The following is a 25,451-nucleotide window of genomic DNA, read 5'->3' as shown; positions in this document are numbered from 1 at the left end:
CTCTGAGACCAAGGACTTGCCGGGGACAGAGGGGCAACCCCCAAAGTCTCCTGGCCTCAGCCCAATGGCCGCTCACCCAGTACCGTGAGCCGCCCCTGGGATCCAGCTCTGTCACAACCACCAAAGTGTCCTGGCCTCAGCCCAATGGCCGCTCACCCAGTACAGTGAGCCGCCCCTGGGATCCTGGCCTCAGCCCAATGGGAGCTCACCCAGTACAGTGAGCCGCCCCCGGGATCCAGCTCTGTCACAACCACCAAAGTGTCCTGGCCTCAGCCCAATGGCCGCTCACCCAGTACAGTGAGCCGCCCCCGGGATCCAGCTCTGTCACACCACAAGCAGTGCCCCCGACCCACCCTGCCCTGGCAGAGCAGCGCTTCTGATGACATGCAGAGCTGACCTCCCCACCGGAAGGTTATAGAGAACCTGTGTGGAGAAGGGCCACAGCTCCGTCTGGGATTCATGAAGTTTCCAACGGGCTCAGAACTGGGAAAGAAACTCAGATCCCATCCATCCAGGATACCGGCTATAGTCACAACCTCGGGCCAAAAAAGTGTTTGCTGGGCCATCTCTGCAGGTCTACCTAAGGTGTTACCAGCAACCAATTTGTTTCTAACGTTCTGCAACCATATCTGTAGCTGCATTTTATGGAAGGCAGCCAGGAGTTTAGAGACATCTCTCCACAGGGGTTTCCTTGGTGGTCCAGGGGTGAAGACCCCACACTCCACTGCAGGACGTAGTTTCAGTCCCTGCAGGGGGAACGAAGGTCCCACATGCTATGCCATGTAGCAAAAAAAAAAACCCACAAAACATACAAATGACCCTCCCTAGCCAGCCCATCCCTCCTCCTGAGGAGTCTTTCCAGATGTTGTCATTTTCTTCAAATCCAGTAAATCCCATAAATATCTTCCAGTTAACTTCTGCAAAGTAATGACAAATTGCACAGGTGTGGGGAGCTGCCCATGAGAACAGGGTCCTTTATCTAAAGGACACAGCCCTGAAAGCTGTCTCAGTCTTTGCGGGTTTGCTTGCAAACATAGCTCTCTGTCCCGCCACCTCAGAGATTAGGCGACTATTAACTGTAGACACCTGGAGTTTTGGACAAACTTTTCACGCACAGGGATATGTTATCTGGTGTAAGAAATAATAACAGGGTGCCATTCCCATGCACAAAATTTCTTGTGACATTTATAAGATGTATAGGTCAACCAAGAAAAACATTAACTGTCTTGTTTTTCTCTTGCTCTCCTGTAAAATATAAGATGCTGAATAAAGTCGTGGTCAGACCGCTTCCCTTTGTGGAGACGTGTCTGAGCCTCTCGACCCCATATTTGCTGTAGTATTCTTTTGCTGTAGTATTCTTTCTCAGCCGCTTTGTGCACATTCTCGGGACCTGATGGAGTTTGCAGGCTGGCTCCGGCACACAAGTTCTTATTGATGGCTGTAAAAAAAAAAAAAAAGGAAGAGTTTGCTTACATTCTTGGAAGACAAGAGTACCCAGTGACTCTGCCCTGGGAGAGTACTCCTAGAGGTGTTTCCACCTGCCCCAAGGGCTCGGCGTTGGGCTGCACACCACAGCCCATGACCTGGGAGGCCTTGTGCCAGCTCAGATGATCCTGAAGAAGGGACCAAGCCAAGAGGCCAGGAGGCCGTCTGGCTACAACCTGCCGTGTCTCCTTACATGTCCGTTGCTCATTCATTACTGGAGCCAGTGAGCTTAGGAGAAGGAGCCAAGGAAACTCAGGCAAGTCAGAAGCCTTGCGGATGCAGCATATGTGGGCATCTGCCCTGCCCTGCCACCCAGAGATGTGCTGAGGGGCTTGGGATGGGGAGGCCTCCTGCTGTGCGTGCTGGGCCAGGTCAGGTCGTGAGAGCTCGGGCAAGTTTCGTAGCTTCTCTGAGCTTTGGGTGGTCATGTTTTAAATCTGTGTGATGGCATAGTCTCCCAGGGCTGTGAGAATAAGATTATAAAAAGCACCCGGCAGGAAGTAAGTGCTTGATAAATCTCGACTCTTGTGGAACCTGTGCCAGTGAGCACACAGCAACCCAGCCAACGGGGACCTGATAATCTGCAGTTAGATACGAATTGCGATCATGACTCATGTTTTTTCTTAAAACCAAGAATGTAGTGACTTCCCAGGTGATCCAACAGTTGGGGCTTCTTAATGCAGGGGGTGCAGGTTCGACATCTGATGGGGAACTAAGAGCCCACATACCGTGTGGCCAAAAAGTCAAAACATAAAACGGAAGTAATATTGTAAGAAATTCAAAAGACTTTAGAAACGGTCCACACTAAAAAAAAAAAAAAAAAACTTAAAAAAACCCCCCACAAATGTATAATAAAATAAAACCAACATCTACCTTTTCCTGATGAACCCCACAGAAGTTCTATTTGACAAATAAGTGTTGCTCCAGTGTCACTGGTGAATGTGAAAAGGTGGATCTTCAGACAAGAAAGCTCCCTAAGCTTCTCCTTTCTCAAACGGTGGCATTCTGCCCACCCTGACCCTCCCAGTGTCCCCCACGGACACCAGCTGGGGGTCCCAACTTCTGCATTTTATTTGTGTCAGGCCCCTTGGAGAATCGGAGAAGGGGTCAGGCTGGCTCCCTGAGACGATGCGTAAGGGTGCCCGACTCACGGACTCCACTCCAGTCCTCTCTTGTGTTGTTGGAAGAGGGTGTTTGCTATGACCAGTGCATTCTCTTGGCAAAACTCTATTAGCCTTTGTCCTGCTTCATTCTGTACTCCAAGGCCAAATTTGCCTGTTACCCCAGGTGTTTCTTGACTTCCTACTTTTGCATTCCAGTCCCCTAAAATGAAAAGGACATCTTTTGGGGTGTTAGTTCTACAAGGTCTTGCATGTCTTCACAGAACCGCCCAACTTCAGCTTCGTCAGCGTTTCTGGTCGCGGCACAGACTTGGACTACCGCGATATTGAACATTTGCCTTGGAAACGAACAGAGGTCATTCTGCTGTTTTTCAGATTGTACCCAAGTACTGCATTTCAGACTCTTTTGTTGACTATGAGGGCTACTCCATTTCTTCTAAGGGATTCTTGCCCACAGTAGTAGATATAATGGTCATCTGAGTTACATTCACCCATTCCAGGCCATTTTAGTTCGCTGATTCCTAAAATGTCGATGTTCCCTCTTGCCATCTCCTGTGTGACCACTTCCAATCTGCCTTCATTCGTGGACCTAACATCCCAGGTTCCTGTGCGATATGGCTCTTTACAGCATCGGACTTTACTTCCACCACCAGGCACATCCACAACTGGGTGTTGTTTTTGCTTTGGCTCTGTCTCTTCACTCTTTCTGGAGTTATTTCTCCACTGATTTCCAGTAGCATATTGGGCACCCTACCAAACTGGGGAGTTCATCTTTCAGTGTCCTATCTTTTTGCCTTTTCATACTATTCATGGGGCTCACAAGGAAAGAATACTGAAGTGGTTTGCCATTCCCTTCTCCAGTGGACCATGTTTTGTCAGAACTCTCCACCATGACCCATGCGTCTTGGGTGGCCGTACACGGCATGGCTCCTAGTGTCACTGAGTTAGACAAGGCTGTGGTCCATGCGATCAGATTGGTTAGTTTTCTGTGATAGTGGTTTCCAGTCTGTCTGCCCTCTGATGGAGAAGGATAAGAGGCTTATGGAAGCTTCCTGATGAGAGAGACTGACTGAGGGGAAACTGGGTCTTGTTCTGATGGGCGGGGCCGTGCTCAGTAAATCATTAATCCAATTTTCTGTTGATGGGCGGGGCTGTGTTCTCTCCCTGTTATTTGACCTGAGACCATGGACTGCAGCAGCCAGGCTTCCCTGTCCCTTACCAACTCCCGGAGCTTGCTCAAACTCATGTCCATCACGTCGGTGATCCCATCCAGCCATCTCATCCTCTGTCGTCTCCTTCTCCTCCTGCCTTCAATCTTTCCCAGCATCAGGGTCTTTTCCAATGAATCAGTTCTTCACATCAGGTGGCCAAAGTATTAGAGTTTTGGCTTCAGCATCAGTTCTTGCAATGAATATTCAAGGTTGATTTCCTTTAGGATGGACCGATTGGATCTCCTTGCTGTTCAAGGGACGCTAAAGAGTCCTCTCCAGCACCACAGTTCGAAAGCATGAATTCTTCCCAACTCTGTCTTCTTTTTATGGTCCAACTCTCATATCTGTACATAACTACTGGAAAATTCATAGCTTTTACTAGACTGACCTTTGTTGGCAAAGTGATGTGTCTGCTTTTTAGCATGCTGTCTAGGTTTGCTTTTCTTCCAAGGAGCAAGCGTCTTTTAATTTCGTGGCTGCTGCCACTGTCCACAGAGATACTAGAGCCCAGGCAAATAAAGTCTGTCACTGTTTCCCTCGTCTCCCCTTCTATTTGCCACAAAGTGAGACCAGATGCCATGATCTTAGTTTTCTGAATGTTGAGTTTTAAGCCAGCTCTTTCACTCTCCTCTATCACCGCCATCAAGAGGCTTTTTAGTTCCTCTTCACTGTCTACCATTAGAGTGGTATCATCTGCATATCTAAGGTTGTTGATATTTGTCCCTGAACTCTTGATTTCAGCCTGTGATTTATCCGGTCCAGCATTCTGCATAACGTTAAACTCTGCACAGAAGTTAAATAAGCAGGGTGAGACTACAGAGCCTTCACATATCTCTTTCCCAGTTTTGAAACAGTTCGTTGCTCCTTGTCTAGTTCTAACTGGTGCTTCTTGCGCTGCATACAGGTTTCTCACGAGGCAGGTCAGGCGGGCTGGTATTCCCATGCAGGACCATGAGACACTACAATCTGTGTTTGAACACCCACTCCCTGCCCGGGTGTGGGGTGGTTACAGCAGCCCAGGAGACTGAGGCGGGAACTCGGCAGGAGCCCCCCATACAGGCCTGCCTCAGAGAGCGCTCTGCCGCATGGCGGGGCCCTGGTTCACACTCACCGCACAGTCCGGGCACCTGCTCCTAGCCATCAGTGGAGGTGGATGGCCCTGCCTGGCCCGGTGGTCTCGAGCATTCGGGTCTGCTCTCCTGCTCCCCCGGCACTGCTACACTTCCGTTGGCCCCCTGCAGCAGCTCAGCACCTCCAGGGCCCGTGGAGACCAGCAGGGCGGAGCTCCCCACCGACTCTAGGCTGATGTCCTCACTGGGGGTTGGTGGGCCCCTCTCAAGGTCGCTGGACTGGCTGATTCCTTGGGACTAAAGGATAAAGAAATTCCTTCTGTTGACAGGAGCCTGCAGGCCAAGCCCTTCTCAAGCCACTTTAGGGAATAAATGGCAGGTAAGCGAGCGTGTGCAATTTTAGAAAGGAATACTGCCGGAGGTCAGGTTCCTCTGTGCCACCAGCTTCTGGGGGTCCCAGGTCAACCTGTGGGGGGCTGGATGGTGGTCCCCAAAGATACATTCACATCCTCACCCCTAGAACTTGTGAGAGGGCCTATGTAGAAATAGCGTCTGTGAAGCTGAGGTTCCACTGCATAAGACTGGGACCTACATTCCGAGACCAGTGTCCTCACAAGGAGAGACTCAGAGACACAGGCTCACAGCGGGCGAGGCCGAGGGAAGATGGCCGGAAGCAGAGCGATCACCCACCAACCGAGGAGCGCCAGGCACGGCCAGCCGCCACGAGGAGCAGCAAGGAAGAACCCTCCCCCAGGGCACCCAGGGGACCACCCCGCCAACCCGTGGTTTCAGACTTCTGGCTTCCAGAGCTGTGGGAACGGTCCTAAGGGCCGCACGTTCTAAGTCCCCCTCTATCGGGGTCTGTCTGCAGCCCCAGGCACCCACAGGGCGCCCCCTGCCCCCTTTGCTTAGCAGAATTCAAGTCATCCAGAACAGATGTCCCCGGGCCCAGACTCCACCGCACAGGCCTGGTGTGGATGCAGGAGGGAAGGCCTGGGGCTGTCCCGCCCACCTGGGATGTCTCCTGGGGCTCCCCTGGACAAATCCCGGGGCAATACTTACAGAGTCTCTTAGATTATCCCGACTTCCTGCAGATCAAAAAGGAGAGAGAAATGAAAACAAATCATATAAACTATTATAGTGACATCTGTGGGCGAGAGGAAGTACTTTAAATTTACAATAAAGAAAGTGTATTTACAGTTACAGCAAAAAAAGAAATTGACTGGAACACCTGTGCAGCTGGGAAAACAGGAGGGGCACTCACTCGGTAAGCCTCCCCAGCATGCAGGGCTGCCTCCCCCAGGACCCCCTTGGCTGGAGAAGCACCAGTTTCTCTCTGCTTCCAGGCCCAGGGCGCCCAGGACACCCTGTGTCCAGCAGCTGACCTGGGATTCTGGCCTCAAGCCTTGCGTGTCAGGAGGCACACAGCAGGTGGCTCTGAGCTCACACACACGTGAGGCCCCGTTAGAATGTGAACTGATCTGTATTTTATACCAGAGGCTCCTGCTCAGTAACACCGACCCCAGACCCCTTCTCTGAGCTCCTGATGCTCTTGTTGACCTAGCTTCCTCCAGGTCAACACGACTCGGACCAACCTTTTCTTCCAGGGTAGACAACAAAATAATACACAGCAGCAATGACGATGAGCACGATGAGGACGATGACCAGGATGAAAATGATGAAAATGTAAACCTCCACTCTCACACCCAGGTAGGCGCCGAGTGATGACCCCGAGTTTCCTGGAAGGAGGCAAAACAGAGGACATGGTCACAGGGTCAGGCACGCTTTCCTCACCCAAGTGACCTGCTATCTCAGGAGTGGGGGCAGCACCGATGCGCTCCAAACCACCACGCACTCCTTCCCCGCCGCTGACGGTTGCCAGGACCTCCCCAGTGGGAGGCAGCCAGGCTCATCCTTCCTGCTCTCACGGAACCCTGGGCTCAGAGGCCGTGGGGTATCTCGCTCTGGTCCCTCAAAGCAGCAGCAGATCTGACCTGCCAGCAGGGCAGCAAGAGGCTCAGGGGAGAGTGGGGGCAGCTGCAGGTACACCCCTGGGCCAGCAGGTGGCAGAGCCTGGAGGAGCCTGGGAGAGCAGATGGCCCGTCTTCCCGGCACCCAGGCTGGGCCGCGCTGGCCCAAGGGGCAGGGCAGGGCCCGCCCTGGGGAGATGCGTGGCATGAGCACTCGGGTGTCTCCTCACCCTGCTGAGCTCCAAGCACCCACAGGAGCTGCGGTCACGCAGACACTGGGTGCAGTGCAGGCCCGTCAGAGCTCGGAATGCTCGGCCGCGATGATGTGGTCTGTCACCAAGGACCGAGCAGGAGGGAGCAAGTCGTCCACGCAGCACCCTCACTCTGCTTAAAGGCTTTTCTTTATTCTCAGAGTAGCCCTTCCTCATTCTGCCTTAGTTCTGCTGTTAAGAGAGCCTTTAAAAGTGTTTGCAGGTTATAGAGGGAACCTACCTCAAGATGATAATGTCATTGCAACAAACTCACAGCAAACATCACACTCACTGTGAAAAGACGAACGATTTCCTCTAAGATCAGGAACAGACAAGGGTACCCACTCTCACCGCTAATATTCAACATCGTCTTAGAAGGCCTCACCACAGCAAACAGAGAAGAAAAAGAAATAAATGGAATCAAACTGGAGAAGAGGTGAAACAGTCCTTGTTTGCAGAGCACATGACACTATACATAGAAAACCCTAAAGATGCTACAGAATACTGCTGGAGCTCATCCATGAATCTGGTAAAGGTGCAGGATACAAAATTAATACACTGAAATCTCTTGCATTCCAACACACCTACAATGAAAGATTAGAAAAAGAAATCAAGGAAACAATCCCATTTACCACCACATTAAAAAGCATACAATACCGAGGAATAAACCTACCTAAGGAGGCAAAAGACCTATACTCTGGAAACTATAATATACTGATGAAAGAAACAGAAGATGACAAAAACAGATGGAGAGATATCCCATGTTCTTGGACTGGAAGACTGAACATTGTGAACACGACTGTATTCCTCAAAGCAGTCTACAAATTCAATGCAAGCCCTATCAAATTACCAATGGCAGTTTTCACAGAATCAGGACAAGAAATTCTACACTTTGTATGAAACACAAAAGACTCCAAATTGCCAAAGCAATCTTGAGAAAGAAAAATGGAGCTGGAGGAATAAGGTCCCTGAGTTAGACTACACTACAAAGCTACGGTCATCAAAACAGTATGGTACTCACACAAAAACGGAAACAAAGGCTAATGGAGCAGCACAGGAAGTCCAGAGAAAACCCAGCACCTGTGGTTCCCTGCTGCTGCTGCTAAGTCGCTTCAGTCGTGTCCGACTCTGTGCGACCCCAGAGACGGCAGCCCACCAGGCTCCCCCATCCCTGGGATTCTCCAGGAAGAACACTGGAGTGGGTTGCCATTTCCTTCTCCAGTGCGTGAAAGTGAAAAGTGAAAGTGAAGTCGCTCAGTCGCGTCCGACTCCTAGCGACCCCATGGACTGCAGCTACCAGGCTCCTCCATCCATGGGATTTTCCAGGCGAGAGTACTGGAGTGGGGTGCCTTTGCCTTTTCCTATGGTCACCTAACCTCTGACAAAAAAGGCAAAAATACACAATGGAGAAAAGACAATCTCTTTAAAAAGTGGTGAAGGGAAAACTGGACAGGTAAACACAAAAGAATGAGCAGAACACTCTAATGCTGTACACAGCAATAAACTCAAAATGGATAAAGACCGAAATGTAAGGCTGAGTGCTATGAAATCCTTATAGGAAACAGAGGCAGAAGAGGCGTTGATAAACCTCAGAGTAAGATCTTTTCTGATCCACCTCCTTGAATAAAAACAAAAACAAATGGGACCCAGTTAAACTTACAAGCTTTTCACAGCAAAGGAAACTATAGGCAAAATGAAAAAACAGCCTTCAGAATGAAAGAAAATATTTGCAAAGAAAGTAACAGACAAGGGATTACTCTCCAAAATACACAAGTAGCTTATGCAGTTTGCACCAAAAAAAACCAAACAAACCAATCAAAAAATGGGTGGAAGATCTAAATAGACATTTCTCTGTGGAAGACATACAGATGGCTAAAAGGTACCTGAAAAGATGCTCGACATCACTACTTAGTAGAGAAATAAAAATCAAAACTACAATCAACTATCATTTCACACCATTCAGAACGGTCATCATCAAAACTACAAACAATAAACGCAGCAGAGGGCACGGACAAGTGGGAACCGTCTACACTCGTCTTGGGAATGTGTATCCGCGGATGCAGCCACTGTGGAGAAGAGTGTAGAGGTTCCTCAGAAAACTATAAACAGAACTCTCATATGATCCAGTAATCCCATTTCTGGGCACATATCCAGAGAAAACTCTTAATTTGAAAAGATGCATGCACCCCAATGCTCATAGCATGACTATTCACAATAGCCTGGACATGAAGGCAACATCAATGTCCATCAACAGGTGAATGCATACAGAAAACGGGGTACATACTTAAAATGGAGTATTACTCAGCCACTACAAAGAACAAAATAATGCTATTTACAGGAATTTGGATGGACCTACAGACTGTCACACTGAGTGAAGTCAGTCAGACAGAGAAGGAGAAATATTGTATGACATCCCTTACATATGGAATCTAAAAAGAAATGATACAAATGAACCTATTTACAACACAAACAGATTCGCAGGATGAACTTATGGTTGCTAGTGGTGGGGGAAGACAGAAGAGAAGGGACAGTTAGGGAGTTTGGGATCAACATGTATATGCTGCTATAATTTAAAATGGATAACCAACAGGTCCTACTGAACAGCACAGAGAAATGTGCTCAGTATTACAAGGCAGCCTGGATGGGAGGGGACTTTGGGAGAGAATCTGTTAGTCGCTCAGTCCAACTCTTTGTGACCCCACGGACTGTAGCCCATCAGGCTCCTCTGTCCACAGAATTCTCCAGGCAAGGATACTGGAGTGGGATGCCATTCCTTCTCCAGTGGGAGAGAATGGATACATGTATATGTATAGCTGAGTCCCTCTGCTGTCCACCTGAAACTGTAATGTCAAAACAGGCCCGTCTAGTCAAAGCTGTGGTTTTTCCAATAGTCATGTCTGGACGTGAGAGCTGGACCATAAACAAAGCTGTGCACTGAAGAACTGATGCTTCTGAACCGTGGTGTTGGAGAAGCCTCCTGAGAGTCCCTTGGGCTGCAAGGAGACCCAACCAGTCCATCCTAAAGGAGATCAGTCCTGAAGAGTCACTGGAAGGACTGATGCTGACACTGATGCTCCAAAATTTTGGCCACCTGATGTGAAGAACTGACTCCTTAGAAAATACCCTGATGCTGGAAAAGACTGAAGGCAGCAGGAGAAGGGGAAAACAGAGGATGAGATGGTTGGATGGCATCGCCAACTCAATGGACATGAGTTTGAGCAAGCTCCAGGAGTTGGTGATGGACAGGGAAGCCTGGCGTGATGCAGTCCATGGGGCTGCAAACAGTCAGACACAACTGAGCAACTGAACTGAACTGAACTGAAAACGATAATCGGCTATACTCCAACATGGGTTCCCAGGTGACACAGAGGTAAGGAATCCACCTGCCAAAGTAAGAGATCTGGGTTCGATCCCTCAGTCAGGAAGATCCCAGGGAGAAGGAAATGGCAACCCACTCCGGTATTCTTGCCTGGGAAATCCCATGGACAGAGGAGCTTGGTGGACTGCAGTCCATGGGGTCGCAAAGCATCAGCCATGACTTAGTAACTGAGCATGCACGCATGCATACTCCAATATAAAATGAAAAGTTATAAAAACAAACGAGGAATGGATAACAAAGATGTGGCACATATATACTATGGAATATTACTCAGCCATAACAAGAACAAAATAATGCCATTTGCAACAACATGGATGGATAGAGAGATTGTCATACTGAGTGACGTAAGTAAGAAAGAGAAAGACAATTATATGTTATCACCTGTATGTGAAATCTAAAAGATGGTTATAGATGAACTTATCTACAAAACAGAAGCAAAATGAAGCTGCTAGTTACCAGTATCTGTGTGTGTGTGTGTGTGTGTGTTTGCGGGGGGGCCAGCGGGCAGGGATAAACTGGGAGATTGGGAATGACACATACACATTACTATATATCCAACAGATGACTAATAAGGACCTACCGTGTAACACAAGGAACTCTACTCAGTGCTCTGTAATGATCTATGTGGGAAAATAATCTATAAAAGAGTGGATACAGGATTTCCCTGGTGGTACACTGGATAAGAATTAAGTCTGCAAACGAATGGGACACAGGTTCAATCCCTGGTCCGGGAAGATCCCACACGCCCTGGGACAACTGAGCCCGTGTAGAAAGATCCCACACGCCCTGGGATAACTGAGCCCGTGTAGGAAGATCCCACACGCCCTAGGATAACTGAGCCCGTGTAGAAAGATCCCACACGCCCTGGGACAACTGAGCCCGTGTAGAAAGATCCCACACGCCCTGGGACAACTGAGCCCGTGTAGAAAGATCCCACACGCCCTGGGACAACTGAGCCCGTGTAGCACAACTTCTGAGCCCGTGTGCCCTAGAGCCTGTGCTCGGCAAGAAGAGACACGACGGCGATGAGAAGCCCGCACTCCACATCTAGAGAGTAGCCCCGCTCTCTGCAACCAGAGAAAGCCCGCGTGCAGCAAAGACGACGCAGCACAACCAAAAAATTAAATAAATGATCTTAAAAAAAAGAGTGGATATATGTGTAACCGATTCACTTTGGTGTGCCCCTGAGACTAACACAATATGGTAATTCAACTGTACTCCAATAAAAAGTAAAACAAACACTTTTAGGTTATTCAAATCCGAGGGAAATTAAGAAGCTTATTTTAAAATGTAAACGTCTATGCTGAGTCCAAGGACGGCCTGATGACCTTGGGGAAGGAGACAACGGGGACTCCGGCCCCAAGGAGAAGGCCAGCAGGAAGGCGGCACGGACCCTGGAACAGAGAGACGCCCGGGGGCCGCGGTGCTCACGACAACCCAGTAACACTCAGGGCGGGGAAGACTGGATCCAAAGAACGACGCGGCGTGGTCCGTGTGTGCAGCGGGAAAAACGCCTCCCTCACACCACAGGGACACCACTGCGGTCCTGTAAGTGATAAAGAGGAGCTTCCGGCAGCTCATGAGACAGAACACCCTCTCCAGCTGAGCAAAGCTTCTCACTCAGGACAGGAGGAACACCAACCCTGGCAGAAAACAGCCACAAACCTGAGTTGCTAAAATGAAGGACCTTTGTCCACAAGAGGCCCAGATACTCGGCACAAAGAGCTTGTGTCCCACGTTTATAAACAATTATCAGTGTTTCTAGATAAGCGTCAAAAATGAGAAAATAAAAACCCAGACGGCCAATATAAAAATGGGCAAGACTTCAGCAGAGACCTGGATGAACCCAGAGATGGTCACACAAAGTGATGTCAGCGAGACAGACAACACCCCGTGAGATCACTTATCCAAGGATCTAAACTGTGACACAAATGAGCTGACTTTGGAAACAAAGGCAGACCCACAGACTTCAAAAACAAACTATGGTTACCAAAGAAGTGGTGGTGAGAGAAGGATAAATTAGGAGTTAGAGATGAACAGATACACACCACCGCACACAAAACAGAAAAACAACAAGGTCTCACTGTATAGCACAAGGAACTACATTTAGTATCCTGTGATAATAACCACAATGGAAAGGGATATGAAAAAGAATATGTGTGTATTCGTTGTTGTCGTTCAGTCGCTCAGTCGTGTCCAACTCTTCAGACCTGTGGACTGCAGCACGCCAGGCTTCCCTGTCCTTCACCATCTCCTGCAACTTGCTCAAACTCGCGTCCATCGAGTCGGCGATGCCATTCAGCCATCTCGTCCTCTGTCCTCCCCTTATTCTCCTGCCCTCAATCTTTCCCAGCATCAGGGTCTTTTCCAAGGAGTCAGGTCTTCTCATTAGGTGGCCAAAGTATTGGGGCTTCAGCTTCAACATCAGTCCTTCCAATGAATATTCAGGACTGATTTCCTTTAGGATTGACTGGTTTGATCTCCTTGCAGACCAGGGGACTCTCAAGAGTCTTCTCCAACACCACAGTTCAAAAGCATCAATTCTTGGGCTCAGCCTTCTTTATGGTCCAACTTTCACATCCATACATGACTATTAGGAAAACCACAGCTTTGACTATATATGTGTATACATATATTTATGGCGCTTCCCAGGTGGAGCTGAGTGAGCCAAAGTCACTCAGTTGTGTCCACCTATGGACTATAAAGTCCACGGAATTCTCTAGGCCAGAATACTGGAGTCGGTAGCCTTTCCCTTCTCCAGTGGATCTTCCTGACCCAGGAATGGAACCGAGGTCTCCTGCATTGCAGGCGGATTCTTTACCAACTGAGCTATGAGGAAGTAGGTGGTAAAGAACCTGCCTGCCAGTGTCGGAGAGATAAGAGACATGGGTTCAATCCCTTGGTTTGGAAGATCCCCTGGAGGAGGGCATGACAACCGACTCCAATATTCTTGCCTGGGAGAATCCCATGGACAGAGTGGCCTTCAAGCTGCAGTCCATGTGCTCACAAAGAGTCAGACACAACTGAAGTGACTTAGCATACACACACATGTACATATCTGTGTGTGTGTAACAGAACCACTTTGCACCAATGTAAATCACCAAGACTTCAATTTAAAAAAAGAAAAGGAAAATAGTCTTGCACAGATTTACACAGATACTCAGTAGTGGAGCATCAATTCTTTTTTTTTTTTTTTTTTAAATATGGAACGCTTCACGAATTTGCATGTCATCCTTGCGCAGGGGCCGTGCTAATCTTCTCTGTATCGTTCCAATTTTAGTATATGTGCTGCCGAAGCGAGCACTGGAGCATCAATTCTGTTGGGGGCGTGCACTGAACTCACATTCCTAAGTCCCATCTGAGGTCCCGCCAAGCAGGAACATGGCCAGGTGTTGGGATGTCAGGAAGGACAGGTCTCACAGGGCGGTCAGTCCCTTCCGCCTGCTACCTGGTCAGCCTGGTGGGCTCACACTGAGCCCACACAGCCAGAACTCATGGGACAAGGACAGGGAAGCCATAACTTGTCCACAAGGATTCTGTTTACTCAACACAGGAGTCTATGAACGATGACCCATGGCCCACAGCCCACTTTTACAAATAAAGTTTCCTGACATGTAGCCAAGCACCTCTGATCACAGCCTCTGGCTTCTTTCATTACAGCAGCAGAGATGAGTTGTGACAACAGGGGCTTTGGGACCCCCAGAGCCTCAATCTTTGGCCTTTATGAATTTAAGAGATGGAATCAGCGCCTTACCTGACTGTGGATTTATGGCACAGATGGCATTGCTTGTGGTATTGCAGGGCTGAAGGACGGCACTGTCTCCTTCACACCTGAGAGAAGGACAAAGAAACTGTGAGCATCCTTTCCCCTCGCTCGGGCCGACCCAAAGAATCTTACTCACCACCCCACCGGTCAGGGGTTAGAAGGACCAACCCAACCTCCTCAGCAGGCCCATGAGGTTTCAGGTCACCAGTGTCCGGCATGTGCCGGGCTATCTGGCCCACACTGGATCAATGAGAAGAAAACTTAGGAATCTCTGATAGATGGGGGAGTGCCCCCGTCTCTGTCCCCGATAGAGCTGTGTGTGGCCACGGGGACTGGTCCTGACGTGGCCGTACCTCTACCGGGAGGGAAAGCAGCCTGAGAGAAAGCTCGTGGAGAAGGGGACAAGCCAGAGCTGACCAACCCAGACCTGGGGGCAGTCCTTCCTTTGAACTTGGCAGGTTCCTCAGCCAACAGCGCAAGCTGGCCGGGGTTGTATTTAAGAATCTACAAATGCAGGTGATTTTACAAGTGGCTTTACCACTGTGAGTGTCTTCCTCAAAGTCTGCCCCAAATCTAAGCCCACCGGAAACCACAGAATGCAACCTGATGTGGAAACAGGGTCTCTGCAGATGTAATCCTTTAAGAGGAGGTCACACCGGATCAGGGCGGGCCTCAGTCAGTGAGCAGCGTCCTCACAAGAGGGAAGATGCATGCAGACAGAGAGAAGGCCATGTGAAGATGCTGAGGCAGAGCACACGGGAGAACATCCCCGGAAGGCGGAAGCAGAGACGGAAGCGATGCGTCCACAAGCCGAGGAGCGCCAAGGAGTGCCGGCAAAGCTGAGGAAGCGCGAGATTCCTCCCGAGAGCCTATGGAGGGAGCCTGGCCCTGCTGACACCTCGATTTCCGACTTCCGGTCTCCAGAACTGTGAAAGAATACATTCTTCTTGTTTTTCAAAAGCCTCCCGGTCGAGGTGATTTGTAACATCAGGGGCAGAAAACACGCACTGGCCATCCCACCCGGGCCCGGAGCCTGGGGGGCGCCCCCTGCCTACAGCGCCTCCCCCTGGACGTCCTGCGGCTCCACCCTGCGTCCCGCCCTCCCTGCCTCCGCTCTAGGGCCCTGTCTCCTGCAGCCTCTCTGTCCCTCGTGAGCCCATCACTGCATACGTGTTGGGGGCTCTCCACCACTGCTGGGGCCCAGGCCTGCAATACGACCCCACAGACCACAGCGGGGCTCACAGTCACGCACGAATGAGTGAATGAGAGGAGGAAGAAATGGATGAGCAATGACTCCAGTTCACCCCCACACGGAAACTTCCGGGTGACTCGTCTGCCTTAATCCTCAGGGCTCCTCACTGGGGCTGGTGTTACCATTAGCCCCATTACACAGATGGGAAAACAGAGGCTCCGGCCAGCGGGTGGCTGAGTGAGTGACCCAAAACCAAACAGGTGAATGGAGAAGAGAACCCCCGCCCGGGCCTGTTGGCCGGCTCCCACCGCTAGGTGGCACCTTGTACACCGGAAGCAGCTCTCTCTGCAGTCCACGGAGTCGCAGTAGAACTTGCCCTGCTTGCACTGGCACTCCCGGTCGCTGGTGGCGGAGCAGTGTTTCACCACTTCCTGATCTGCTGGAGGCGGGCCGAGGGTCAGTCACCGGGGCCTGGACTCTGTCCTGCCCCCCGGCCACGTCCAGGTTCAGTCAAAGGCTCAGCACGTGCACCCACCTCCAGACCTCACCCCTGCCGTCTGGGTGTCTGCGGAGGAGCTGTGGGTGCCCCGGCAATCTGGGCTGGAGGCAGAGGGCCACCTGCTCAGACACACCCCAAATCAACGTGTCCACTCGTTTCCCCAGGAAGGTCACAACAGCCCTACTCGGTGTGGACGGAACACGGTCTCTCCGAGCATCGCTGGAGGGTTCCGCCCTTCTACCTGCGAAGGGCTGGGTCCTGGGGCTGCACCCACACCTCACGTCTATGCAGCTGTTTCCACGGGGCCAACTCTCTGCCCCCACGTGAATGTCACTCCGCCTCACTGTCTCTGCTGAGTCAAAGACAAGGGGCAGCTAGGGTGCTATCTCGTTTTTTCATCTTCCAAGAAGGAAGCTGTTCCAGCAGGCGTCAGGACAGCAAGTTCATGACGACTCCTGCTGGGATGTTTTTACCTTTTTTTTCTAATGCATTTGTTTTTGGCCATGCGGCTCTGCCTGCTGTGTGCACACTCTCTAGTTGTGGCGAGCGGGTGCTACTCTCTGTTGTGGCTTCTCACTCTGGTGACTTCTCTTCCTGCAGGGCACGGGCTCTAGGGTGCGTGGGCACAGTGGTTGTGGCCCATGGGAGTCGCTGCTCGGTGGCATGTGTGATCTTCAAAAAGCAGGGGATGAACCTGCGTGCCCTGCATCAGCAGGTGATTGTTAACCACTGGACCGCCAGGGAGGTCTCTTATTTTTACCTCTTAAAAATAAAACCGTATCAGTTTAAAGTCTATGGCAAGATGAATTGATTTATACACTGATACACGGAAATTTTCATTGGGAATGCACAAAATCTAAGCACCATTCCAGGAAAAACTGATCCTTACACAACACCAAATGAGTTCCCTGCTGGTCCAGTGGTTAGGAAGCTTTCACTTCCACGGCCCAAGTTCAACTCCTGGTCGGGAACTAAGATGTTGCAAGCCACACAGCACGGCCACAGCACAAGAAAGCAAAACGCTGAGCCTTCTGGTTTCCGATATTGTGGTATTTCTCTCTGTATTTATATTTCATTAAAGGTAGTTTTTTCACATATATATTTATACATGCTTTGCTAGATTTATTCCAAAAATCTTTTTTTTTTGCCAACACAAGTGGGTATTTTTAAATTACATTTCAAGGGTCGGGGCGGGGAGGCTGAAGAGGAAGGGGATATAAACATACACTTAGCTGATTTACGTTTTTGTGCAGCAGAAACCAATGCAACGTTACGAAGCAATTACACTCCAATTAAAGATAAATAAATTGGAAAATTACCTATTTAAACAATGTCATCGATACACAGAGATAGAAGAACTTCTGTGTACCGTACTGATACCCAGCAAGTCTGAAACCCTAATGACTTGCAGCTGCTTCTTCAGGCAACACACACCGCATCGTGACCAACAAGCGCTCCCTGACGACAGCTCCCACCGCGCTCCTCTGGGACCGTTCACTGCCCTTGGGGAGGTTCCCATGGGCCGGCAAAACAGGGCACGTGAGCGGGACTGCCACCACTCACCCTCTCTGCACTGGGCACACGGCGTGCATTGTGTCTGCTCGTTGGGATGAGCTCTGAAAGTTCCAGACTCGCACTGCGAGCAGGCTCCGATGTGGTGGTCCTGGTTTATGGGTCTGCTTACGTAGTAGCCTGCGTGAGAGGGGACACGGAGGGCAGGTGGGGACCCCGCCCAGTCTCTGAGGCCTTGGCTGGAGGAGGGCCCGAGTCACCTGGAGACCACACCCCCCGCACAGTACTCCCAACCCACCCCGGCCTCCTGGGAACAGCTGGACTGATCCCAGGCCACAGGTGTCCGTCCCAGAGACCAGGGACCCACATCACCCCCCAGCTTGTACCGATGCCCTGCAATGCGTGGGCGCTGGAGCAAGGTCACAAGACTTCACTTTGCTCCCTACACGTGGTTCCTGCAGGAGTGCGTGAGAATGCAGAGATGTGTGCGTATGAACGTGTATAGTGTGTGCACAGGTGGGTGGGCTGGGGAGTGTGGGGAGGGTATGGGGCTACGGGTCCAGGTACCAGGTGCTTGGGCTCTGAACCACGGGCCCCTGGAAGGCACGGCATGTGTGCAGGTGTGTGTGGGTTGGGGCGGGATGCCCGTGGTGACGGGCCAGCTGCCCCTGACAGAGGAGGCTGGGGAGGGACTTCACTGATCACATGGGCGTGTGTCTGTGTGTCTGGACGGGGTTCAGGGTGCTGGTGGCTGCCAAGGACAGACTCTCCCCCATCCCAGACAGGCAGGTTCTTCCCGCAGGCTGCCCCCAGCTCAGCTCAACGTGTCCCCGACCTCCCCTCTCCCAAGCAGAAGTCTTCCCTGGAAAGCTCTGGAAATCACCCCAGACTCACCAGCCGGGCAGAATCTGCTACAGGAAAGGTCGCCTGGAACCTCATATTCACCTGGGTTACAGGAGGTCTCCCCTGTTGCCACAGCCACCTTCAATGAGAGAGGGGACACGGGCATTTCAGATGTCTCCGCTCCTGATGGGAGCAGACACCGACACCCCTGAGCAGGGAGTGTCAGCTCCCCCGGGGTACGGCCTCCCTAGGGAGGGGACGTCGTCGGGCAGGCTCAGGCCGGGGACTTTCCTCGGGCTCCCTGCTGCTCCACTCGCAGTACGGAGCAGGGTTGTGTGGGGAATACGCTCTTTCATCCTCAGGTGCGTGTGGATCTGTTGATACCTCTGTGGCTAACGTCTATTCCCTGTGCCTGGTCAGAAGTAGACCTTTTGTGGTCGTGAGCCTTTGGAATTTAGTGAGTCTTTGATCTTCTTCTAGCATACAGTTCATGTTTTCAGCAGGTGCACAAGAGTTTGTCAAGCGAGGAGACCGTCTGTGTTGGGAACGGGGATCTGAGCGTCTGTATCTGAATGTGTGCATCATTGTGCCCATGAATGTGCATACGCGCGGACACACCGGAGCCCATCGATCACAAGGTCCCAGTAACTGCAAATCTGCACCGATTTCCTATCCTGCTCGACTTCTGGCTTTGAGGTATACTAAGCTCTCGTACCACGTCTGTGGGCTCTAGACTTCACCGTGTAATTACGTCATTCTTTGCTTTCTGTACTTTGAGGTGTTACTGTTTACATACGGTTTCACGTCTGTTTCTCTAGGACAGTTGAGCCTCAATTGTTTGCTGAATTCTGTGTTTTTGAACGTGCCTACATGCTGAAATGTGTTCGTTACCCCAACGTCAAGACCCCTGATGCCTTCCTGGACGTGCACAGAAGGGCAAGAGTCTGTCCTCAACACATCCTGGAAACACAGGTCCAGTTCAGGCGCTGCTGCCTTCCTCTGCCAGCTCTCAGTGTAAACTGCAGAATTTCTGCACCTGGTTTTCATGTCTTTGGTTGGTGATTTTGACGTTTAAAATGGTCCCCTAGGGGCCAACGGTTAAGACTTTGCGTTTCCACCACAGGGGGGGCGCATGTACTATCCCTGGCCGAGGAACTAAGATCAAGCATGCCGTGTGGCTTGGCAAAAAGGAAAGAAAAGCAAGGTCTCCTGGCCAGTCTCACCTGGTGTTCTGAAGGACAGAAGGCTGGATGTGTCTACATATGTAGACAAAAGGCATCTTAAACTTTGTACAGGCAGCCCATACAGTGCCACTGGCTGTGAGTTCCCAGTTAGTGAATTAAGTATATATTAAATCAGATGTCTTTAAACAGAGACACACGTAAAGCAAGATTATATATTGACAGGTTGGTGAAAATGTGCTGACAGAGGCTCACAGGGCCTGGACCGCGGTCTCCTTTCCAGGTGTGGTCAGTGTGGTTAATTCTGTACTAGAGCGATCCTATCACAGGGGAGGAGTAGAATGCAGGATCCGCGGTTATTTCCTCTGAGGCTTCTCCCTCTGGTCACTGAGTCGTGGACGCTTTCTAGCCTGCACGCTCTCCAATCTGACTGTGACAAGGCTGTGAGTGAGAATACGCCTGGCTCATACCTCTGTCTGTCCGCCTGCACTGCAGGACGCTGTGTTTCTGCTGTAAGACTGTCTCTTAGGTATAACTCTGAACAACGCCGCATCGCTAGACTTTTCTAATTCATCCTGATAATTCATAAATGAGTTTAGCCTATTTATATGCACTGGCTTCGTACTCTCAGTCAATTTCTACCATCTCCTTTTCTGTTCCTGATATCACATTTTCTCTGTGTGATTTCTTTTCTCCCTTTCTTTTCCGACTTCTGCTTCCCTTATGCCCTGTCTTCCCAGATCCATTTTTTTTTTTTTGCCCCCAATGGCAAAGACTCTATTTGTATTTTTTTTTCTGATTTATTTTTCACCTTAGTAAAAATGAAGCAAAAAGTCACAGAGAAAAAGTATTTGGATAGCTTTTTATCATATATGAAACGAGTTGCCAGTCCAGGTTCGATGCACGATACTGGATGCTTGGGGCTGGTGCACTGGGACGACCCAGAGGGATGGTACGGGGAGGGAGGAGGGAGGAGGGTTCAGGATGCGGAACACACGTATACCTGTGGCGGATTCATGTTGATATATGGCAAAACCAATACAATATTGTAAATTTTAAAAATAATAAAAAATAAATAAAATAAAGAAGAAAATCTACTTTACAAAAAAAGTAAACGATGATTCTTCTCTCAGGCAAGAATCATCAATAAATGCTAACATTCATAAATGAAAGTATGAGAGGAAAGAATAGTTGCATGATTTCAAAGCAACTCCACATAAGATACTTAGTAACAACACAGGGAAGACAGTGACCTCACAGCGAAGAAGCCTGGCGACCACCACCTGAACTAAGCCGCTAGAGCACAGCACACCACCACCGGGGCAGTATGTTCACTGTAAATGAGAAGCCATGAGATGAACCCCAATTGAGAAACACGCTATTATACGATCGGTCCGTGCCGTTTGACCGTGCTAAGGCTACAGAATAAAGAGCTAGTTCCAGGGAGGTTAAATATGAGCTCATTCATCTTTTGAAAAATTCAACTCATGCAACGAGCAACTGAACAGAGGGTGCTTTCGGTAAGGACGCACCGTTAAACGAGCCGGTGGAGCCTCTCACCAGCTTGGTCACGCAAATTCTCCTGCCGAGGTAGACTCTGCAGTAATGACCCGGCAACAGCGACAGGTCAAGGGAGTCAGAGACAGGACTTCCTCGGCACTCCCAGGCTAAGAGTTGAGCTGCCAATGCGGGCGAGGGGAGTCTGACCCTAGTAGGGGAACTAATCCCACAGGCTGGGAAAGAAAAGAGAGAGAGAGAGAGAGGAATAAACAGCCCAAAGGCAGTTAGGACAGGATGCGAAGAAACGCAATCAAGATGAGGAGTGTGTCAAGACGAAGGTTCTCACAAAAGTGAAATTTTACTTTCTGAAGAAATATACTTCGGACTGCTTCAGAGGATAAACCAATTATTTTGAAATTTTTAAGAGATAAATAATCTATGCCTGTTACTCTCAGGGTGGAGGACAAACAAATGGATGTGAGACTTGGACCATAACGAAGAACTGACGCTGTCACGCTGTGGGGCTGGAGATGACTCTTGAGAGGCCCTTGGACAAAAGAGAGAAACCAGTCAATCCTAAAGGAAATCAACCCTGACTACCCTTTGGAAGGACTGTTGTTGAAGCTGAAGATCCAGTACTTTGGCCACCGGACAGCAAGGGCTGATTCACTGGAAAAGACCCTGATGCTGGGAAAGATGGAGGAGAAGGGGACGACAGAGGATGAGATGGTTGGATGGCATCACTGACTCAGTGGCCATGAGTTTGAGCAAACTCCGGGAGATAGTGAAGGACAGGGGAAGCCTCGTGTGCTGCAGTCCGCGGGGTTGCAAAGACTTGGACACGACTTAGCGCCTGAACAACGACCGAAACTGCTGGAACTGCCAGCGAGGGGGAGCGGACCATTACGTACAGGGGAAGAAATGGATACAGCAGTTTCTTTTCATCTACAGTTCTACCTACAGATTTGTTTAAAAGTTACACAAAATGGGATAAATCCATACAATGGAATACTATGGATGAGCCTTGAAAAACATGAATGACTCTTGAAAATCTCATGCCAAGTAAAAGAAGTCAGTCATAAAGCTCGTGTATTATGTGATTTCATTCATGTGAACCATTTAGAATCGGGAAACTAGGGACAAAGAGTAGGTTAGTGGTTGCTTAGGGCGGAGGGGAGATGGGGAGATGTGGTCAGTCGCTCAGTCGTGCTGGACTCTTTGCGACCCCAAGGACTGTAGCCCGCCAGGCTCCTCTGTCCATGGGATTTCCAGGCAAGAATACTGGAGAGGGTTGCCAAGCCCTTCTCCAGGGGATCTTCCCAACCCAGGGATCGAACTGAGGTTTCCCTCACTGCAGGCGGATTCTTCACCTTCTGAGCCACCAGGGAAACAAAATGGGGAGACAGAGGTTGATTAAAAAAAAGGGATTTCTTTGAGGGGAAAAATGTTCTAAAATAGACGGTGGTGATGGTTACACAGATCATGAAAATAGTAAAAAAAAAAAAAAAAGTATTTAAAGGGGTGAAATTGTATGACGTGTGCGTTTTATTTCGTTAGTTATTTGGGGCTGCGTTGGGTTCTCCCCGCAGCACGTGGGCTTTCTCTGGTCGCTGCCCATGGTGGCTGCTCTCTGGCTGCAGCGCATGGTCGTCCCGCAGCATCGCATGGTCGTCCCGCTGCAGCGGCGTCTCTCATTGCAGAGCACAGGCTCTAGAGCGTGGGCTCAGTAATGTGGCACTCAGGCTTAGCTTTCCTGTGGCATGTGGAACCTTCCTAGATCAGGGATCGAACAGGTGTCGCCAGGGAAGCCCTGATATGTGCATTATTTGTCAAGAAAGCTGCTTTTTTAAAGTTAAATTAAAAAGGATAAAGAGAGGCTTAGGCAAGACTCAACTCTACTCGAGGACTTCACTGGGAAAAATCTGAAGGTGGTCTGCAGACCCACCAGCACCAGTTCCCCGCCCCCTCCCATTTTCATCAAAAGCATCACAAGGTACTCAAAGAAGCAGGAAAGCACGGCCTGCTCGAAGGAAAAAACAAACCCCATAGAAGCCATTCCTGAGCAAGACCAGAGGGCAGAGTTACTAAACAAAACTCTAAAACTGTCTTAAACATACTTAAGGAGCCAAAGGAACAGGGAGAAAGTCAGCAGAACAATACATGAACAAAATAAGGAGATCAACAAAAACAGAGGAAGCGGAAAAGGAAGTTACCAGGAAAACCTCGAGTGAAACAGTGCAGCAACTGAAACGGGCAATTCACTAGAGGGATTCGAAAGGATATGTGAGCAGGCAAAGACAGAGTCAGAGAACATTAAGGCAAGACATTTGATAACCGAAAGGAAAAAAGATTCAAAACACCAAACACCACTTAGAGTACCTACAGCCCCCCGTCAGGGGAGCCAACACACGAGCTGTGAGGCCCCGGTGGAGGAGGGAGGGAGAAAATGGGGGCAGAGACATTATTAGAAGGAATGACGGCCTAAAACAGCCTACATTCGATACAGGATATAAATCTAAGAGGCCAATCAAACTCTCAGTAGGATGCATTCAAAGAGAGTCACATTGAGACGTATAATCAAACTGTCCAAAGACAAAGAAAATTTTGAAATCAGCAAGATAAATGATAGGAATCCTCAATCAGATTACTAGATGTCCCATCAGAAACCACGGCTTCAAGATGGCAATATGCTTGATACATTCAAGATGCTAAAACAAACAAACAAAAATATTGTTCCCTGGAATTCTGTATCCAGCAATACTGGGAGTTTGCGGATATGCAGCCTGCCCTGGAAGAAATGCTAAAGTCAGTCTGGTTGAAACAAAAGGACATTACACAGTAACTCAAGGCCACACGAAAAGAAAAAGGGTAAATGCACAGACATTATAAAAGGCAGTGTTATAATATTGCTGTGTAACTCAACGTTTATTTCCCACACAATTATTTTTTTTGGTGACCCTCATCATTCCTTGCTGTATGTGCATGCCCAACTCTCTGCAACCCTATGAACTGAAGCCCACCAGGCTCCTCTGCCCTTGGTATTTCCAGACAAGAATACTGGAGTGGGTTGCAGTTTCCTCCTCCAAGGGTTCTTCCTGACCCAGGGATCGAACCCAAGTCTCTTGCATCTCTGGCACTGGCAGGCAGATTCTTTACCACTGAGACACCTGGGAAGCCCCACTTTCCTACACATTTTAAAGGCAAATGTATAAAGCAATTATTTGTCTATGTTTTATGCACAGAACATAAATATGTCATTTTGTGACATTAAAAAATTGTTAGCAATCAAAAATAAATTTAGCAAAATTACAGGGAACAAAACCAACACAAGAAATTAAATGCACTTCAATGCACTGAAGTGAGCAACGGAAAGAATAGCATCAAAATACATACAACGGTGAAAAATGAATAGAAGCAAGGTGAAAGATGTACACAGACAAGTATAAATAGTCCTTAAAGAAAACATAGCAAGTATAAGGACACCCCGTGTTCATTGGCTGGAAGACTCAGCACTGTGAAGACGTCAGTACCATGCCAAGTGATTGAAAGATTCAACAGAATCCCTTTCAAAATCCCAATGAATGTTTTTTGCACAAAGGAAAATTCACACAGAAATTCATATGGAGTCTCAAGGGACGCAGAATAGCCAAAAGGGTTTTGAAAAAAAAAAAAAAGAGCAACAAAGTTAGAGAACTTACACTTCCTGATTTTGAAACTTACTGCAAAGATACAATGATCAAAACAGTTGTCTAGTTGCTAAGTCATGTTCGACTCCGCGCCCCCATGGACTGCAGCCTACCAGGCTCCTTTGTCCATGGGATTTACCAGGCAAGGATATTGGAGTGGGTTTCCATTTAGGAACTTGCATAAGACAAATATCTGGAATAGAACAGAGTCCAAAACAAGCCCTCACGTATGTGGTCAAGTGATTTTTGACAAGAGCACCAAGACCATTTCATGGGGAAAGAACAGTCTTTCGAAGAAACGGTATTGAGAAAACTAGACATCTGCATGCAAAAAAAATGCAGCTAGACCCTTGCTGTTATTGTTCGGTTGCTCAGTCAGGCCCGACTCTCTGTGACCCCATGGACTGCAGCACGCCAGGCTTCCCTGTCCTTCACCATCTCCTGGAGCTTGCTCAAATTCATGTTCATTGAGTCAGTGATGCGACCCCATGGACTATACAGCCCATGGAATTCTCCAGGTCAGAATACTGGAGTGGGTAGTCTTTCCCTTCTCCAGGGGACCTTCCCAACTCAAGAATCAAACCCAGGTCTCCCACCTTGCAGGCAGATTCTTTACCAGCTGAGCCACAAGGGGGAGCACAACCAAAAATAAAATAAAAATTTTAAAAATAAAAGATATCACTATAAGAACTGCTGGGAGAAAACCTAGGAGAAAACAGGAGGCTAAACGCACAGTCACCGAGGGACAAAGTGATCAACTGGATTTCATCAAAACAGAAAATTTC

At 49.3% G+C, this 25,451-nt stretch overlaps 1 protein-coding gene and 1 non-coding gene across 3 annotated transcripts in view; both read right to left on the bottom strand.

The window, feature by feature from the left end:
* Positions 1 to 1,120: 1,120 nt before the first annotated feature.
* Positions 1,121 to 25,451, bottom strand: part of LOC109554651 (tumor necrosis factor receptor superfamily member 10A-like) — a 32,987-nt gene continuing 8,656 nt past the window's right edge. For both annotated transcript variants that reach the window (XM_070782789.1, XM_070782788.1), the window contains 8 exons: positions 18,351 to 18,438; positions 17,508 to 17,636; positions 15,767 to 15,881; positions 14,242 to 14,318; positions 6,483 to 6,626; positions 5,950 to 5,975; positions 4,929 to 5,184; positions 1,121 to 1,438 (listed from right to left, as the gene is read on the bottom strand). In XM_070782789.1, the coding sequence (XP_070638890.1) occupies positions 4,951 to 5,184; positions 5,950 to 5,975; positions 6,483 to 6,626; positions 14,242 to 14,318; positions 15,767 to 15,881; positions 17,508 to 17,636; positions 18,351 to 18,438 (813 nt within the window). In that variant the 3' untranslated portion in view covers positions 1,121 to 1,438; positions 4,929 to 4,950. The remainder of the gene's footprint in view (positions 1,439 to 4,928; positions 5,185 to 5,949; positions 5,976 to 6,482; positions 6,627 to 14,241; positions 14,319 to 15,766; positions 15,882 to 17,507; positions 17,637 to 18,350; positions 18,439 to 25,451) is intronic.
* LOC139180795 (U6 spliceosomal RNA) lies at positions 13,685 to 13,791 on the bottom strand. Its single transcript, XR_011565049.1, has one exon. It is a non-coding gene; the product is annotated as a U6 spliceosomal RNA (small nuclear RNA).

This window comes from Bos indicus, chromosome 29, assembly GCF_029378745.1.
Source record: "Bos indicus isolate NIAB-ARS_2022 breed Sahiwal x Tharparkar chromosome 29, NIAB-ARS_B.indTharparkar_mat_pri_1.0, whole genome shotgun sequence".
NCBI lineage: Eukaryota > Metazoa > Chordata > Mammalia > Artiodactyla > Bovidae > Bos > Bos indicus.
The sequence above is the reverse complement of the archived record's forward strand: the minus strand, read 5'-3'. Positions and strand labels throughout refer to the sequence as shown.